General features: G+C 39.7%; 1 protein-coding gene across 1 annotated transcript in view; it reads right to left on the bottom strand.

Annotated features, from left to right (window-relative positions):
• The window catches only part of NALCN (sodium leak channel, non-selective), a 273,387-nt gene extending 263,548 nt beyond the window's left edge, over nt 1-9,839 (bottom strand). The window contains exons 1-2 of the mRNA XM_024740178.1: nt 9,732-9,839; nt 6,467-6,649 (exon numbers count right to left, since the gene is read on the bottom strand). Of these exons, the coding sequence (XP_024595946.1) occupies nt 6,467-6,649; nt 9,732-9,839 (291 nt within the window). The remainder of the gene's footprint in view (nt 1-6,466; nt 6,650-9,731) is intronic.
• Between the last annotated feature and the right edge of the window lie 7,342 nt (nt 9,840-17,181).

The following is a 17,181-nucleotide window of genomic DNA, read 5'->3' as shown; positions in this document are numbered from 1 at the left end:
TTTCGGTTCCTGTTTCCAGGGGTCGTCCATTATTTATAAAAACCTTTAATAAGCTGTGTTATAGTGACATGGGATACAAAGGCCAATAACACCCAGATTTTTCCCATCTTTTCTTTTAACCTTTTGCCCTTTAGCATCCATTGTTCTTCATGCTGTTCCATCTTCCTGAAAAATTCCCCACAGTCTGTGCCAACTTCTCCCTCTATACTTTGGTCTGACCACAGCCTACTCTGATCAGCACTTTTGCTCACACATCATGCTACCACCAGCAACTCAGCTCATGTAAATAAATAAGGTTCATACTGTGTAACCTACAGAAGAGTCCTTTGTAATCCCCATCCAGTCGTTTAATGAGTTTATATTTTAGTCCCGGCAGTTTGGGCTTCCTACTTAAATCTTTTCTAAATGTATTCTCTGGTGTTGCATTTAAGAAAAGGTCTATTCCCCACTGTAAATGTTTGAGTTTGTTCTGAAGATTAGTAGCATCTTGAAACTTACTAGACTATTTTGGATGGCACTCCCACCACCTAGCACCACGTACAACATACAGCAGATATTAAATGATTGATGAGATAAGCACAGGAACCATGTCTTAGAGCCTCTGTAGATTACAATGCAGACAGTAAGAAGTCAATGCATATACTTTGTGAATGCATCCACGCATCTATCCATTCACTGAAGCTACTAAAATTGTTCCTTTAAAGAAATGATTCTTTGCAGCAAAAAGAGAAAGATGGAGTACCTTTCAATGCAATACCTTAGAGTTAAGACTCTTTTCCTTCATAATCATGAGAGATCACAGTTGAAATGATGAGATAACATTTGGATATTTCTTGGATTAGTGTAGTTTGAATCAGCAAAGACTATGTGCCATGCAAACAGGAACCAGGTCAGGGTTTATATAATTTTTGTATTTCAATGAAATTGTAGATATGATTGAATTGTAAATATGAATTGAAATTGATATCATATCAATCATTATTGCTAATCACCAAGGCTCCATAAGTGTAAAATACCTTTTAATAAACAGAATAGGGACTTTGAAACCTGGCACTTTGAAATATAATTGAAGCCAAGTTGGACTCTGCCCTGTCCCCCACCTCTTGTTTGTAGAAAAGCTCTAGCCTCCTAGGCCTTCCCAGAGTTCCAAAGAGCAAGTTTAACCACAGAAGTGAGAAAATACAGAAACGAAGGAAAACAAGGCAAAATAATAGTTTAGCCATAAAACAAAGTCAAAGACTTTTAATTCCTCTTCAAGGCCTATAGATACTATTCTGAGCCCACATCCTTGAGGTGTTTTGCCGATACTAAAACCTCCATCAAGTGGAAGAAGTTAACTGCATGCTGACCACCAGCACCTAGACCCCAGACTGGTTGGAACCAGAAGGCAGTCACCTCACCACCAGCTCCATGAGCTGATCATGCACTGCTTGACCCTCACCCTCACCTTGCCTTTAAAACTCCTTCCCTGAAACCCTTCAGGGAAGTTGGGTCCTTGAGCATTAGCCACCCACTCCCCTTGCTTGGTCTTGCAATAAACACTGTACTTTCCTTCAGCACAACACAGTGTCAGTAGATTGGCTTTACTGCGGGAGGGTGAGCGGACCCAAGTTTGGTTCGGTAACATAATCTCATATCGCATTTTGTGTCTGACATATTCATCAAGTTGCTTCTTTTTCAATTTGTATTTTCAAAGACTCTTCACCATAACTGGTTAAATGGTGCTATGATTCAATTTGTCAGTACGTCCAGATCCTTTTAAAATCCTACTGTATTAATGTTCAAGTTACAATATTTGTAAATAATAAACTGTCCCCTTCCCCTGCTTCCAAAATATGTAACCAGAACCTAACACACACGAAGGCCCAGTGGTATCTGAGAAGTTTTAATGCCTCCAATATGAAAGAAAGGTTTTAACTTGTTTGTTGCATCAACAAGAAAGGGAGAGCAGAGAGTATTTGAGTTATGGGCAGAAATCAGCAGGCTGGTGCCTGAGGAGATGAGTTATTCAAGAGCTGTCCGTCAATTTTTATAAAGATAAACACTTGGAGGCTGCCAATCAATTATACAGTATAAGAGAGGAACTTAAATTGCCATGCAAGGATTTAACAAGCAGAGAAACCAAACACATTTACCTGAAGACATTTATAGGGATATAGTTTGCAGTTAAAAAACAATATGCACGGGTGTAGTTTCATAAGCACATGGTTTATTGTTCTGAGTTCCCAGGGCCCATCTGTCACTGTGTCTTAGCATTATTATTTATTACTTCAACAGTGCTCAGAGGATGCATGCTACTTTTAGCCAGGTCTATTGCCAGATGAAAAATAGACAACTGAGAATTGTCTGAAGAATTCACAGTCTGCACTACATGGAACGCTTTGCAGCAACACAAACATGTATCACCCAAATGCTTTATTTATGCCTGTAGGGATTTGGTGAGCTAGAATGCTTCTTGGAACAAGAGTTAGTGGGGGAGGCAATTAGAAACAAATTATTGGGCAGTAGGAATTAATTGGCAGATGTAGTCAAGTTTGGGGAATGTTATAAAAGATGTGAAATCCTTTAAACACATAAATTCCTCTAATGAAAAATTTGAAGGACATTTTCTGCTGGAAGGACTCTGTGCTCCAATTTCTCTCTCCTGTCGTGTGTGGGGCGTGTGATCTCCACAGTGAGCTTCTCAAATACAAATCAGAGGGTGTCACTCTCAGATTCGTATGCCCCACGCATCTTAACTGACCACAGAAGGAAGCCTGAGCTCCTCGCAGGGCTGCAAGGCCCTCCACGGTGCAGCAGGGCTGCCTTCACAGGGTCCCTTCCAGCTGCTCCCTGAGCATCCCATCTGCTACTCCTGACTACGCAGAGTGCCCCAAGGCTCCAGGGTGTTCCAAGCCTGTGTGTCTCAAAGCGTTGCTTTTCTCTCTCTGTGAAACCCTTTACTTCCCTTTGCCAATAACCCCGCCATAGACTACACCTCCTCACCTCAAGACATCACTTCACATTGCTCTTTCTTCAAGACTTCACTGACATCTTCAAGCAGATTTTTTTCACTATTTTTTTGTGCCCCCTTCCCCTGTACCTGTTTCAGACCATTATTACAGCACTTTCACAAAATACTGAAGGTCTATCTCTCACTACCTGAATTCTCACTACACAAATCTTTGCTATTTACATTTGCTAAAATACTTGCCCCCAAATCACTATGTAACTAGAAGAACCACTATAGCGAATCTGTACACGTGCCAGTGGAAACATTGAAGTTGTCCGTGAATCCTGCAAGGAGGTAAGATGTGCATGCAGCTCTGCTGTTCTTGGGGGCTAAATCTTGTGCTGGCAATGTTTATCTAAATACTTAACAATTGATAAGCGTTAAGTGTATCACTACCTCCTCTTCCCTCTCTTCCCATTAGCCTTTCCGGGGACGTGGACTTGAGTCTACCAACCCAAATAAAGTATATGTGTGCATCGTGTCCTATTTTAAGCATCAGGTTACACTTTTCTTAGTAAGTTTTCACATTGTTTGGCAAAGAGCTGTACAGATATTTTAGCTGGAAATCAGTGCATAATAAACATACACTGTTAGTAAATTAAACAAACTAAATAGTGGATAATTTCGTAAGAAAATTTACTTCATCAAACAGACCCCCAACAGACCAAGCAAGTCTAAACAGACCAATTTCCCTAGGAGAAACAGAAAGAAGAGGGAGTCCTACCAAAAAAGCACTAGAATCAGATGGTTTCACAAGGGATTTCTAACAAACTTTCCAAGTTAAAATAATTTCAAGATTACTCAGATTATTTTAGAGCATGTAAGTGCACACACACACATACACAGAGAAAATCTAACATCAAAACCTGACAAAGATTAGACAAAATTTACACAAGGAAAATAATAACAAATATAATGAAATAACTGATTAAAACAGAACAGAACTGTGTCATGACCCAGCTGAGTGTTTTCTGGGAATGTAAGGATAGTTCAATTATTAGGAAATCCACGCTATTACAAGAGCTAAGGAGAAAAATCAGCATTCAACAAAATTTAAAAGCTATTCAAGATACAACTCTTGAAAGCTGGAATTAATGTTTATTCCCTTAACTTGATAAAATATGCATACTTCAAATGCAAATCCTTCAGATTACTTAATTAGGAAACATTAGAGGTGTTCTAAATAAAGCCAGGAACTAAGCAGAGAAGTGCACTGTCTCTAAAACTATTTAAAATTTTGTAGGTATTATTAGCTGGCCCAATTAAATAAGTGGCAGCAATTAGAGGCATAAGAATCGGAAAGAAAAAGGCAAACCTGTCTTTATTTGTATACGATATGATGATACGGAAATAACAAAAGAATAAATGGAAAAACTACTATAAACAATACACGAATTTAGTAAATTTAGTAAAGTGGCAGGATATAATATTAACATACAGAAATCAACAGCCTTCATTTAAAAGAACAACAGTAAGAATACATAATAAAAGACAAGACCCCACACCAAGAGCAAAAAAAAAATATATATATATATCAGAGCATAAATATAACAAAAAATGTGCAAAATCTACATGAGGAAAACTATAAAACAGTCCTTTAAGGTGCAGGAGCAGACTTGATAGAATGGAAAGATTGCCCATGATCTGGGACAGGAAGAAGTGTGTGTGGTACCAATAACCACAGGCAGAGCCAAAGACAATGACAAATGGGGAAAAATAACTTCAACTCACATCATAAAGGGCTAATATTCCTAACACACAAAAAGTGCCCAAAATTTGAGTGAAAAATAATGACAACTTGAAAATGGCCTTTATATACATAGAATCAGGTTCAACCTCACTCGTCAAACGGAAATGCAAATTAAAACCACACCAAGTTACCATTTGCCACCCAACAGATTGGCAAATATCCAAAAGTTTGACAACCTGTTTTGTGGTGACCACGTGGTGAAAGAGACACCTGTGTACATCACTGGTCAACAGTCAAAAAGGTTCAGGGAATATGGAGTAAACAGAAACTATTAAATAGAGCCACCAGGAAGTAATTATCCAAACCTAGACTGTAGAACATTCTGCCGGGCATGTGGGGCTGAGACCTAAAGGATTTAAAGAGACTTAAATGAGATTTTAAAATATAACAAATACACTTTGTACAGCTTCTTTGAGTCCTGAGTCAAAGAAGCTAACTGTAAAAGAAAATATTTTAGACACCTGGGGAATTATGAATACGGATGGGGTATTAGCCTACATTAAGGAATTATTGTTAATTGTGCTAGATGCAATATGTAAAAAAAAGATTTTGTCAGTCAGCAATGCATAAGGAGTTGTTTCTGAAATAATCTGATTTCTCAGATTTGCTTTAAAATTAAATAGAACTGGGCAAATACTGATAACTGTTGACGCTGAGTTACAGGATTCATTACAACTATAATCTCTACTTTCCTGTAAATTTTTAAAGTTCCATAATAAAAAGTTTTTAAAAAGTTAAAAGTGAAAAAAGTAGTGCATTGACTGTGAACCCCCTCTTTTATAGATAGCACACAATGAATTATTGTAAAGAGAAGCAAAAAAATTGACCCAATAACTGTATCTTAAGCATCATCTTGTTAAAATCTTGAAACCCTTATACAAAATAAGGCCCTTCTTCATCAAAATTACCTCACTTGAGATGCTGATACAGCCAGTAAAAGAAAAGGCTAGGATTTGAGTCAAATCTGTCATTTGTCAGACCCTAACACCCAATCTGCTGTTTCATTATACCATTGTCTCTCTAAATAGTACAATTTGAAATACTTTAGAGACAGCATCATCTACATATTTTTAATGAAGGTTAAAATATAAATAAATAAAAACCCTCTGTGAAGGTTAGGGTTACAGAAGAAAGAGATATCCCAGGACAGAAATTTTCTTCCTTTTCTTTTTCTTTCTTTTCCTTTTTCTTTTATTTATTTATTTATTGTCTCCCAATGGTGCCAATTTCATGTTACACATTCCTTGTGTTACAGTCCTGGAATTCCTTTCCATTTCAAGTCCTTTCTTTTTCCCTCTTAATATGTTCAGAATGCCTCAGGTGAATGACATCCTGCTGATTACCATCGCACTGCAAATTTATCACATGACGTTTATTCTGCGTTCCATGAACCAACAGGTGCCTCCTTGGGCTAGGTGGCATGCTCACCCCATAGGTGGCATGAAAGACCCTCCTCCGGCCTTCACGAAGTCAGCAGTGGGGCCATCTAGCTCCTTCTCAGATATTCTAAGACTTTGTGCCTTATACAATTGACTTCACTTTTTAATTATTGTTAATGTATTATATTTTCACCAACATCTGGAGTTATACCCTTTTTAAAAAGACTTCAATATCGATAAAATAAAGAGACGTTTTGTTTGACTGAAATTAATGTGAAAGCATTAAACTGATTTAGATTCTCAATGCACTTTGGTTTTTAGCTTAAATAACACGGAAACACTCACCTTGACAATCCCCCGGATGTGCATTTTTGCTATCATCTCTGCCGTGTACAGAAACATCAACAGAGTGTCCAGGGTGAACGTCACGTACTGCAGAGGAGGGTAGTGTTCGAAGGTCATGGGCGTGTTCATGCAGACAGAAATGACGCTGATGATGGCACAGATGCGCAGCAGAGAATGAACCCACTGCAGAGATGGCCCAGAGTTACTATCTTGATGCCACGAAATATCCTAAACTTGTGTTATGAACCATGCTATTTGGAAAACGTAATAACGAGATGGAAATATTTCACCAGTAGGGAGAAAAGGAAGAAGGAAACTAACACGTTAAATACTTGCAACGTGTTAAATATTTTCACGTATTTTACATCGTTTAATTCTCAAAGCAGCCTAATTTTCACATGAAAACACTAAGACTCAGGAAGGTTAAGGGGCTTGTCTGTGGTCCTGCATTAATAAAAGCCAAAGCTTCGATGTGAACCAGGTCAGGCTATCCCAATGGCTCTGATACTTACCAGGGCATAAGGCCATAATATAGGGAGATTCTGATTCAATCAATATATGTATTGATAGAAAAGTGATATCTATTACTTTCATAGTTTTTTTTTTTTTTTTCAGTACGCGGGCCTCTCACTGTTGTGGCCTCTCCCGTTGTGGAGCACAGGCTCCAGACGCGCAGGCTCAGCGGCCATGGCTCACAGGCCCAGCCGCTCCGCGGCATGTGGGATCTTCCCGGACCGGGGCATGAACCCGTGTCCCCTACATTGGCAGGTGGACTCTCAACCACTGCGCCACCCGGGAAGCCCCTACTTTCATAGTTTTTTATGTACTATGAGCACCTAGAAACGGGGACCATATTTATTGTAACTTCCCTGGAATCTAGCACAGTGGCCTATCCTAGTAGACCTCAAATGCTTCTTAAAATAAATTGATACATATTCCATAAGAAGGGTTTTCTTTCTATTTTATCTTATATGAAACACGCTTGTATAAAAATATATTTTAAAATCTGCTTTCATCCTATATTTTCAAAGCTTAATAATAAATGGACTTTCCTCTTTACTTTGGAGAACATGTTTTATAAAAATTTAGCCCAGATATCTCTCCTAAAATGCCAAAAAATAAGTTTGTGTGCAATTCTGGCAGTGCACGTGCTGTTTGAAGACTTTCCTTAACCCCAACCTAAAGAAGTAGGAATTAAAAAGATAAATGTGTGTGTATACATCTGTATATGTGTAGGACATAAAATCACTCATGTATAACGTCTTATTATGAAAACTAATACCTAGGATAAAAAAATATTAACGCATCTGCATGCTAAACCTACACAATTTATATTACTAGCTAATCAGTTAGTACACAGTTCCTAAACGTAACCTCAATGTGTTATTTATTGACTGTCCTGTGTATATACGCAGTCACATTAATCCTTTAATATACTCCCCTGAAAGATGTTTTAGTTTCATAGTAGATGGTTCTGCAGCTACACAAGCTAGCAAGCACCCACAATGAGAAACAGAAAACTTGTCAGAACTTTGATGAGACTCAGACACTTGTAGGCTGGTGAGTGGGTTATAATATTAATGACAGTTGTAATATTTGCATGAAGACATAATGCTGCTAATTCCATACCATATAAGTCACTGATGATTAACTTTAAAAGTTGATGTACTTTTCATGGCAATTAGGAAGCGCTTCAATAAACATCAGTGTGTAAATTTAGCCCCATCTGGGCCTCCAACACAAAGGATCTAATTACCCAAGAGTTTCAAAAGATGGGTTCTCCCACAACAAAACTGTAGTGAATTTAAAGAATGAATTCTCATTAAGCATTAATCATTCTAGTGTTTACATGCCTACATCTATAAAACTACCTGCTTCAGAAGTTCTCAGAAAGCTCTGTATGTGGTGGATACTAAGAAAAAGTTAGCGACTGCTTTATTGTCTATTCTGTTCAAAGTCTCTAAACATGAATGGAAGACCTACTATGTGTCAGAAATTATGCTGGGCTCTGAGGACACACAAATGGAAACAACACAGTTTTGACTCATCACTACTTTCAGTCTGATGTGCATAACATAGATATTTATATACAATATCATTTCTACTTACATATAAAGTAGGATAAGTGGAAAGAGAAGAGGTTCATTCCATCTGTGGTGGGGAAGGGTCAAAGGAGGAAACTCAGAGTGGATGGGGGCAGGGGTCACATCTGAGCCTTCATGGGTGAGGGTGATGTGACTCATCTGAGCTGCTGGGAAAGGGTCTCCAGGCAAAGGAAACAATGAGAACTGGCCGAACATCTCAGAGGAGCAGGAGGCCACCGACAAGTGAACAGAGTGTATGTAGATGCAGGAAAGGGCAGTTGCTGAACAAGTTAGAACCACAATATAAAGGGCTTTGCATGTGATACTAACACATTTTGATTTGCACTGTAGGTAAAAGGGATGTTTCAATGATCGTAAAGCAGAAGGGTGACGAAAACAGACACGGAAATGTGGAAAGAAATGTGAGCAGGCGAGAAGCAGTCTTGAGGACAGATTAGACGGGAAAGGACAGGGGGACTAAGGCCGATCATCTTTATCATGGTCAAGGTCAAGGGAAAGGCAAGCACTGCGAGAGTAGCGGTTCATTTCCTGAATTCAGCCCCTGTTGCTGGTTTGAGAAAGGAGTTTATACCACTCAGGATCCTAGAGCTGAACTTTCCAGCCCTGTGACTATGCCTTCCGCCCCAGCTCTGGCTGCTAGACTGTCTCATGTACAATGACACTTGGTGTAGCCAGGCTTCCCCTCAAGTTCCCATCAGCTTAATTAGACAGAGAGGTGACAAAATTCTTCAGAGACACTATCCACTATCTCATTAACCTTTCCGTGCAACTCAGAAGGAGACCTTTAATTCCAAACATCTGATTGTCTCCTCAGGTCCCTGCATCATGAGAAGGTAAGTAAAGGAAGTCTGGTCGAACAGGTTCCTCATCTCAGTCTCCAGCTTTGGGTCAATCTGAGAAGTGGTATTAACTCTACATTTCGTGGCTCTGAAGGGAGAAGGGGGAGCCAGACCACCTCTCATGCCTTCCTCTGTGAACAACTCACAGCGGCACCTCATTATTTCATCGGGATTGTTCTCAACCTCCAGACTCCGAGACTCATCCACATTCTACTGCAGTTCAGACATTTCAAAGCCAAAGCTACATGAGTTTTCAATGAAATGAATCAAATTTCCTTTATATCAGCGTGGGCCTCTCCACACTTCCAAAAAGAAACTTACTGGCTTGTTAATCCAGAGTATGTCTGCATTGTCCGACAAAGATTCATCAGGACCAAAGTCAGTGACCGGCTGGGCCTCCACCCTGGAGCTCTGCTTCCTTTTGAGCATGCTGAAGTTAGCTCTGGGGAGCAAGTTCAAAACCACAGTCTGGAAGAGGGAATGGAGAGTGTGTTAGTGCCCTAACCCATCCTTACGCTAATCACAAAAACAGAGTCCACAAAAACAGAGTCCCCCATGCGTGCCTAGGCATTTGTTAATTACACCCATGTTCTATTGTACTGTATATAATCAATACATGCAGCTAGAAATTTTTAAAGGATGAGATAAAAGTTAATAAAAAAACTTCAATATTTTTCTCTCAGCCCAACAGATCGTCTTGTGCACGTCATAAAACATTCTGTGTGCTACTTTAGAGACCACTGGGGTCTAGATTAACTGGGGTAAAATAGCTTTGCCTCTTAGGGTTCACATATTAATAGGGAATTTTTGGAGGTCTATGTTCATATACCTAGAGCTGTCTCCACTTAAAGATGGTCTGTGCCAGAGCACAGCTGACCAATCCAGATGAACTACTCAGATCCTTCTCAGAATTTTCCCCTGGGGTTAATTTAATGTGACACTCATAGACATTTATTGCCAACAATAGGATAGACCCAGGTTGACCTCCCAATTTTGTCCTTGCCATGGTGGATGGGAGCCAGAGAGAATGGGGCAGAATCTACTCTAAATAAAGCGTTTTTTTCTTTTATGAATTTTGTAACTATATCAATTCTTCTACCAACCCTGAAGTAAACCCAAAGCATACTGAAGAGGGGTATGATGAAATGCCTGCTTTCCACTTAGATTTCCACAATTCTGAGTCATCCCCATCTTGCTATACATGTCACCTCCCTTTAGCCATCGCTACCACCAGCCACAATCCAGCAGCTACACGTTGGGCCCTCAGGACACAAGTAGCAAATATAAGTGCAAAAATGTGGGAGGAGATACTGTAAAGGCAGGCAGTGCCTGATCACCCCTGCACCCACAGAGACTTCTCCTTTGATTAACACCTGCATTGAATCTTTTTGTTTTTTTAAATATTTATTTATTTGGTTGTGCCAGATCTTAGTTGCGTCTCACAGGCTCCTTAGTTGCAGCATGCATGTGGGATCTAGTTACCTGACCAGGGATCAAACCCAGGCCCCCTGCATTGGGAGCTCGGGGTCTTAATCACTGTGCCACCAGGGAAGTCCCTGGCTTGAGTCTTAAAGGAAGGAGAGGAGCTAACATTTTCTGGATATGAACTATGTTTTGGACACTTAGCAATGATATTTAATTTTTTACAACTGGTGGAAGAAAGGAAACATCTTGTCTTTTTATGCAAGCATGAGGAAGTCCAGTCTCGAGGCAGCAACCAAGGTCACCAAAGCAAACTTGAGGTTTTAAAAGAAGCTCTGACTACAAAGTCTAAGGTGTTCGTAGTAGACCAAACTGGTGCTGAGGAATGATTAGGAGAATTTCTAAAGGCAGGTGAGGGAGGGTAAAGGTCCTCCAGGCAGCACACAGCCATGGCGACACTGAGTCAGGAAAATGCAGTCGTTCTATCACCAGGAAGGTACGCTGGCTCTGCTCTCTGCTGCTCCTTGGGGCTGGAGAAAGAAACCTAACCAAGGTCAGCGAGTGCCACTCAATCCTTGCGGGAACAGGAGAAGAACGTGTTTGCAGATTGTGTACGTGTGTGCAACATTCACTGGGAAAGAGAACACAGAAGCTCAGGACCAATCGCCTTTGATCCGATTCCCCGTGTTCGAGCGCCTACCTCTATGTCTGTTCTCCTTGATGCACCAAGGTAGGTGCATCTGCCTGGCCCTTTTATTCCCAGAAGAAATCAAGCTAATTGCCTTTAAGATGTGCTAGGTATTTCCAGGCTGCCTTGCCCTGAATATCGGATTTGAATATGGGTTTTGCAGCAGGCTGCACTAATTAATTTTATTTTACATAATTGGAGTTAGGGACTCTTGACATTGATATGTAAATATATGCAGAATATTCAAATTATGCTTGTTCTCGGATTTACTGTGGAGTGGGGGAACATCTGGTGGCCTCAATTTGGGATGCTTCTTGAATGACAGTCTCCTATGTACCCAAAAACTGGATACAGAATCTTTTAGAAATCCTTCAAGATTACACAAGGCAAAGGAGGAAATAAAGAGAAGTTTTACAATATAGTTCAAAGATGATACAAGAAAAATGTATAGGCCTAGCTACTAGCCATAATACCTTTCCACTGAGCCAGTGGAAGCTTATGAATGGCCATTTAACCCTCTGTGATCTGATCTGGCCATAAGTTAAGGTCTCAAAAAATTTTGATGTATAAATGTGAAATCTTCACATATGAATTCCATGCACCTTGTATTACTAATATTCCATCTGGAGCAAAACCGATTTTTGATTATGGATTTGTTATCTTAGAGAAGTAGACATCCAGAATTTATTTTTTTATTAAATCTCCACAATGGCTATATTTGAGCCACCAAAACAGTGCAACTACAATGAATGACATTAGTTATCATCCACTTTCAAAATTTACCTAATACAAAAGTGTCACCGAATCAAACAGTGCCCAGGAAAACCTGGTTAATCCACAAATATATTAAAACTCAACAAATATGTATTTATCAACAACTAGCTCCTGAATCACTGAACCTATAACTGATTTAATAATATTAAATAAGTTCAAGTTACAAATATATGAAGAATCCAAAATTAATTTGAGGCAATTAATTGTAATAATTTTCTTTTATATACAGAGATATTGTCATACACATTCATTCATGTTGAATCAATATAACTGAGTACAGCAAACCTATTATTCCCCTGATAAAGACCAGGAGGAATATTTAAGTATCCTAGGTACGCTTATTATTTTGATGGGAAATTGCTTCTGTGTATCTTAGCCTTATCATTATCATGTACTTATAACATGATGTTTTTTTCTCTTTTTACAGAAGCGTCCTTCATAAGGCAGTGCACTAAGTTTGACAAGCGGGGTTTTCAGTTGCTTTTTCATACTTATTAAAAGTAGCTGGTATTTAAATAGTTCAACAGTGGGTGGAGGCTGCACAGTTATAATATGTTCATTGGTGAATCTTTTACTTGGAAACAGCTAGTGGCAACTCAGGGAGAAAAGACACTTTGGTTCATGGCTCTCTTTTAAATGGTTAAAATCCAGTTTTGTAGTCCATGACAGCAATATTTTACTTCCTCAGGTCACCCCAGCTCTCTCTGGACCAAAAGAAAATATATTCATTTTTCTTTAGCTGCGAGGTACTTGCAACCCTGTTGGTCTTTTCTTCTCCTTGGAACTCTCTTGGGTTTGCATTCGTCTTTTGAATCTTCCATCTTCTACATTATGGTTTCTAGCATGTCCTTTACCTGCTGTCCTGTGTGCCTGTCCTCTGTACTTAACCCCTCAAATGAGCATCTGTTCCCACAGTTTCCATCACTGTCTGTCGATGGCCAGCAGCTTCTATTACTGAGTCATGTACCTACGTGGCTTCTCCCTCAACTGTAGCCATGCCAACACCATCATCACTTGAAAATCAACAGGACAGGTGCTACCAGTCTGACATACTTCTACTTCACCCCTTCCTCTCAATTCCCAGATCCTACTGCCCTGAACTTTCCTAGTCTCCGCAGGCAGGTCTCCACACATGCACAGATTCCCTCGTCACAGATCCTCACTGGTGACTTCTTTCCTCCCTCCTCACTCCACGTATGTCCAAGGTCCCTTTCCCTTTATCCCCGTTACTAGAGCCCTTTCCAGGCCATGGGACCTCAGGTCTGGATGGTCACAAACATCACCCCCTTTTTTTTTTCCGGCCATGCTGTGCAGCTTGCAATGTCTTAGTCCCCCAACCAGGGATCGAACCTGGTCCCGGCAGTGAAAGCACAGATTGTAACCACTGGACCACCAGGGAATTCCTGACATCACCCTTTCTAATATGTCCTGTATTTTATATTAGAATCAGCTTCCCAACACACTGAGATGGTCTTTCCTGTAACCCAGGCAACCTCCCCTTATCCTGTTTCCCATTCATTCATTCACACAGAAAATACTACGAATCCACTGTGACTTCCATCAGTTGATTTCCTCCCAAATTAAGCTGACCTCCATGTAAAAGACTCCTTCCCACACAGATGTTTACTGAGGGCTTATCCCGGGCCAGGCCTGGTTCTAAGCATGTCATATATCATGTCATTCAATTCTTACAAGAACCACTTCACAGATCAAGAAATTTAGGTACAGAGATGAGCCAGGATATAAACCAAGACAAAGTGATTCACGGAACTATTAAATTAAAAATTAAGTACAGTATAAAATAGATAATAAAAAGAAAACTACTTTTCAACATTTTTTTTTTTTTTAAAGTGTGATCTTTTAAAAAATATTTATTTATTTATTTGGTTGCGCTGGGTCTTAGTTGTGGCTCGCAAACTCTGAGTTGCGAGATCTAGTTCCCTGACCAGGGATCGAACCCAGGCCCCCTGCATTGGGAGCTTGGAGGCTTAACCACTGCACCACTAGGGAAGTCCCTCAACACTTTCTCATCATACAACCTTGTAATTCTAAACTCTCTTAGCATTGATTATTGTTTGTGAAAATACTACATTCTCCTCTCTTAAAACTGAATCCATTTGTATTATATGAGTCATATTATAGTTATTCCAGCCACACATTGATAAAAATGGGTCGATTTTTTTTTTCTGGTAAGAAATCATCAAACGCCTTATCAAATCTATCTAAATGTCACTTTCAGATAGCTGAAGTTATTATGCATGTATCCAGCCTTTTTCCTTGAGGATGAATCCTAGAAATAGTCTATTATGCTTTTATCATCTTTTGTCTAAATTGTGGGGGAAAAAAACACATAAAGAAGCATTTACTAACTCCCATCTGATAATCTTACATCATGTAGTAAAGAGACAGCTGTAGTAAAGAGACAGTAAAAGAAACAGCTTCCTAAGGATGACAGATTTCTTCCTTTCTTAGAGTTAGTTTTAGTCTCATAAATTCTTGACCAAATGTGCTGAGAACATGAAAAATAGAAAACAGATCTGACTTATGATACATGGGTAAAAGAGTATGTTTTTCTGCAGAGATTATATTAGGGCAGAAAGAAGAGCTTTACTGAGAGAAGTCCTTCTGTCATAGTCAAAATGCAAAGCTCAGGGCACTGTCAGGGTTGTGATTCTATTTTGTAGTGTTCTTTGTTCTTCTAGCAAGGAAAATCCAGACTAAACAGAAGCCACCATCAGAAGTTAGCAAGTGGCAGCTGTTTATTCAACAAAAGAACCGTTTAATCTAAAATTTCTAATAATAATGTGTTTGGCCATCCCAAGAAATGGTACACTTCTTTCCGGATATTCTCAGAGAGAATGACTACACACACATCGTGCAGTTTGCAGAAAGGACTTCTATTCCACCTGGGAGTTTGCAAAAGATTACCTCCCAAGAGACTTCCAATGATAAAATTTCTTAACACACTCTTGAAGCTGCTCATAATTTTATGCATTTTACCAACTCAGGGTAGCATGGTGGTCTGCAAATTACTGTACCTAATTTTAGAAGAGAATCAAGATTAAGCATTATGCATTCTTTTTTTTTTCCACTTGAAAGATGAGAGCAAACATTTATCAAAAGCTGGCTCTGTACCAGGCACTATTCCAAGGTTGTAATACCTCTTTGATGTAGTTTTTAGTATTATCCCCATTGTACAGATTAAAAGTCTGAGGCAAGCTTGCCCAGATCCACATGAACTGGAAGCAAGTTTAGAACCCAGGGAGTCCATTTTGTTGGGAGAACAGAGGTAGGGGAGGGAGGGAGAGAATGGGCAGAGAATTTGACTTACTTTTTAACTTCAAGACCTTTTGTACAATTCAAATGTTTTGCAACAGTGATGAATTTCATTGTAATTTCTTTAAGACAAGTAAAATATGAAAATCATCAGTTTTTAAGCATAAACAAATGACACCTGACATTTGCTGAGGATTTATCATGTGTGAGGCTAAGAGCTTTGAGTGGATTATCTCATCAACTGCTCACCACACCCCAATAAAGCAGTGTCTCCGTTATTCCTCTTTTACAGATGACAGTGAAGTTTAGAGAAGGTGAGTGCCTTACCCAAGGTCACTTTCTGACCTTTACCCCCATGATATTCAGTTGTCCTTGTCTTTCAACCTGACCTTTCCAGGGCTTTGTGAATAGAACTTTCTCTTTCCCCAGCGAACAGAGATGGGGAGTCTCCAAGTTCTGGCCTCTCCCAAGTCTGAGTAGTGAAACTAAATTAGAGCAAGGCAGCACCTAGATTGCAATGCCCCGGGGCAAGTGCATCCTGTTCCCAAAGTACCCTTTGCTCTTGAAACTTAATTGGCCCAATGTGATGCATCTTTTCTTCTAATTGGTTCCTAGTGGTTGGAGGAAAGGCAGGCAGCTGCCTGAGTCCTAGGTCTGCCTTAGCAACAGCAGAGCACATCACTTAGCAGGCAAACTAAAACGTCGTTAAAACTGGACCCCAGATCACAGCAGCAATCTCTCTTTCTGTATCTCTGCCTCTCTCTCTCCAAATACACTTTCCGTTTGGGTGCTTTCTCATCTACGTCTTGGCCCTAGCTAAATCGGGATGCAGCCCTGCAAAAACAGTGTTACATGCATGGTCCAGTCTCAGCAGGATAGCAAGAGCCACCCAAGATGGGCCACCAAACAGAGGAAGCTAAACATTTCAAAGGGCCATCTCCAACCGCCGGCTCTTCTTTTCTCGTTTCCTTTTGTCAACACACTGATTAAAAACAGAAAATGGTTCCCCACTTTTTATACTGACTCTACTTCCTAAATCCCAAAGAAAAGCAGCATATTTTTTTCTAGTTCTTTCTACAAATACTTCAAAACAGTCTCATTACTTCCTCAAAGATTCAGTTCTGTTTCATTTTTAATTGTGAAAATTGAATTTTCTTTGACCTTTGAAAATCACAAGATTTGGTAAAGGAATTCAGGATAGACTATGATGTCCCAACACCACTGCACCCTGCATGCCAAACTAAAACAGCCCATCAGTAGGAGAGGGTTAGAAGTTGTATTTGTCTCCTAAATCACTGTATTGGTTACAAAATGAGGCAATCAGCTCACACATGTAGGCTGACCATCCTCTTTCCAACCTCTCTACTCAGAAAATTCAGTCAATCCTTTTAACAAGCCCTAGCCTTTCTCTCCAAGTTTAGAAAGGATATGCATTTTTAATTTTGTGAGTTATTTTGGGTACAAGGTAGGTGTAAGCAAGTTTTACGAAAAGAGTATCAGAGTTAAAAATCACCACAGGCTGATGGTATAATTTTTTTAGAAAGGTCCAGTTTCCTCCAGGTCGTGGCAGAAGTTTCATGGGTTTTCATCATCCAATAGTCCAATGACGGG

The sequence above is a fragment of the Neophocaena asiaeorientalis genome, unplaced genomic scaffold, assembly GCF_003031525.2.
Source record: "Neophocaena asiaeorientalis asiaeorientalis breed wild unplaced genomic scaffold, Neophocaena_asiaeorientalis_V1.1 scaffold9, whole genome shotgun sequence".
NCBI classification, from domain to species: Eukaryota; Metazoa; Chordata; class Mammalia; order Artiodactyla; family Phocoenidae; genus Neophocaena; species Neophocaena asiaeorientalis.
This window is presented reverse-complemented; position numbering and strand designations above follow the sequence as displayed.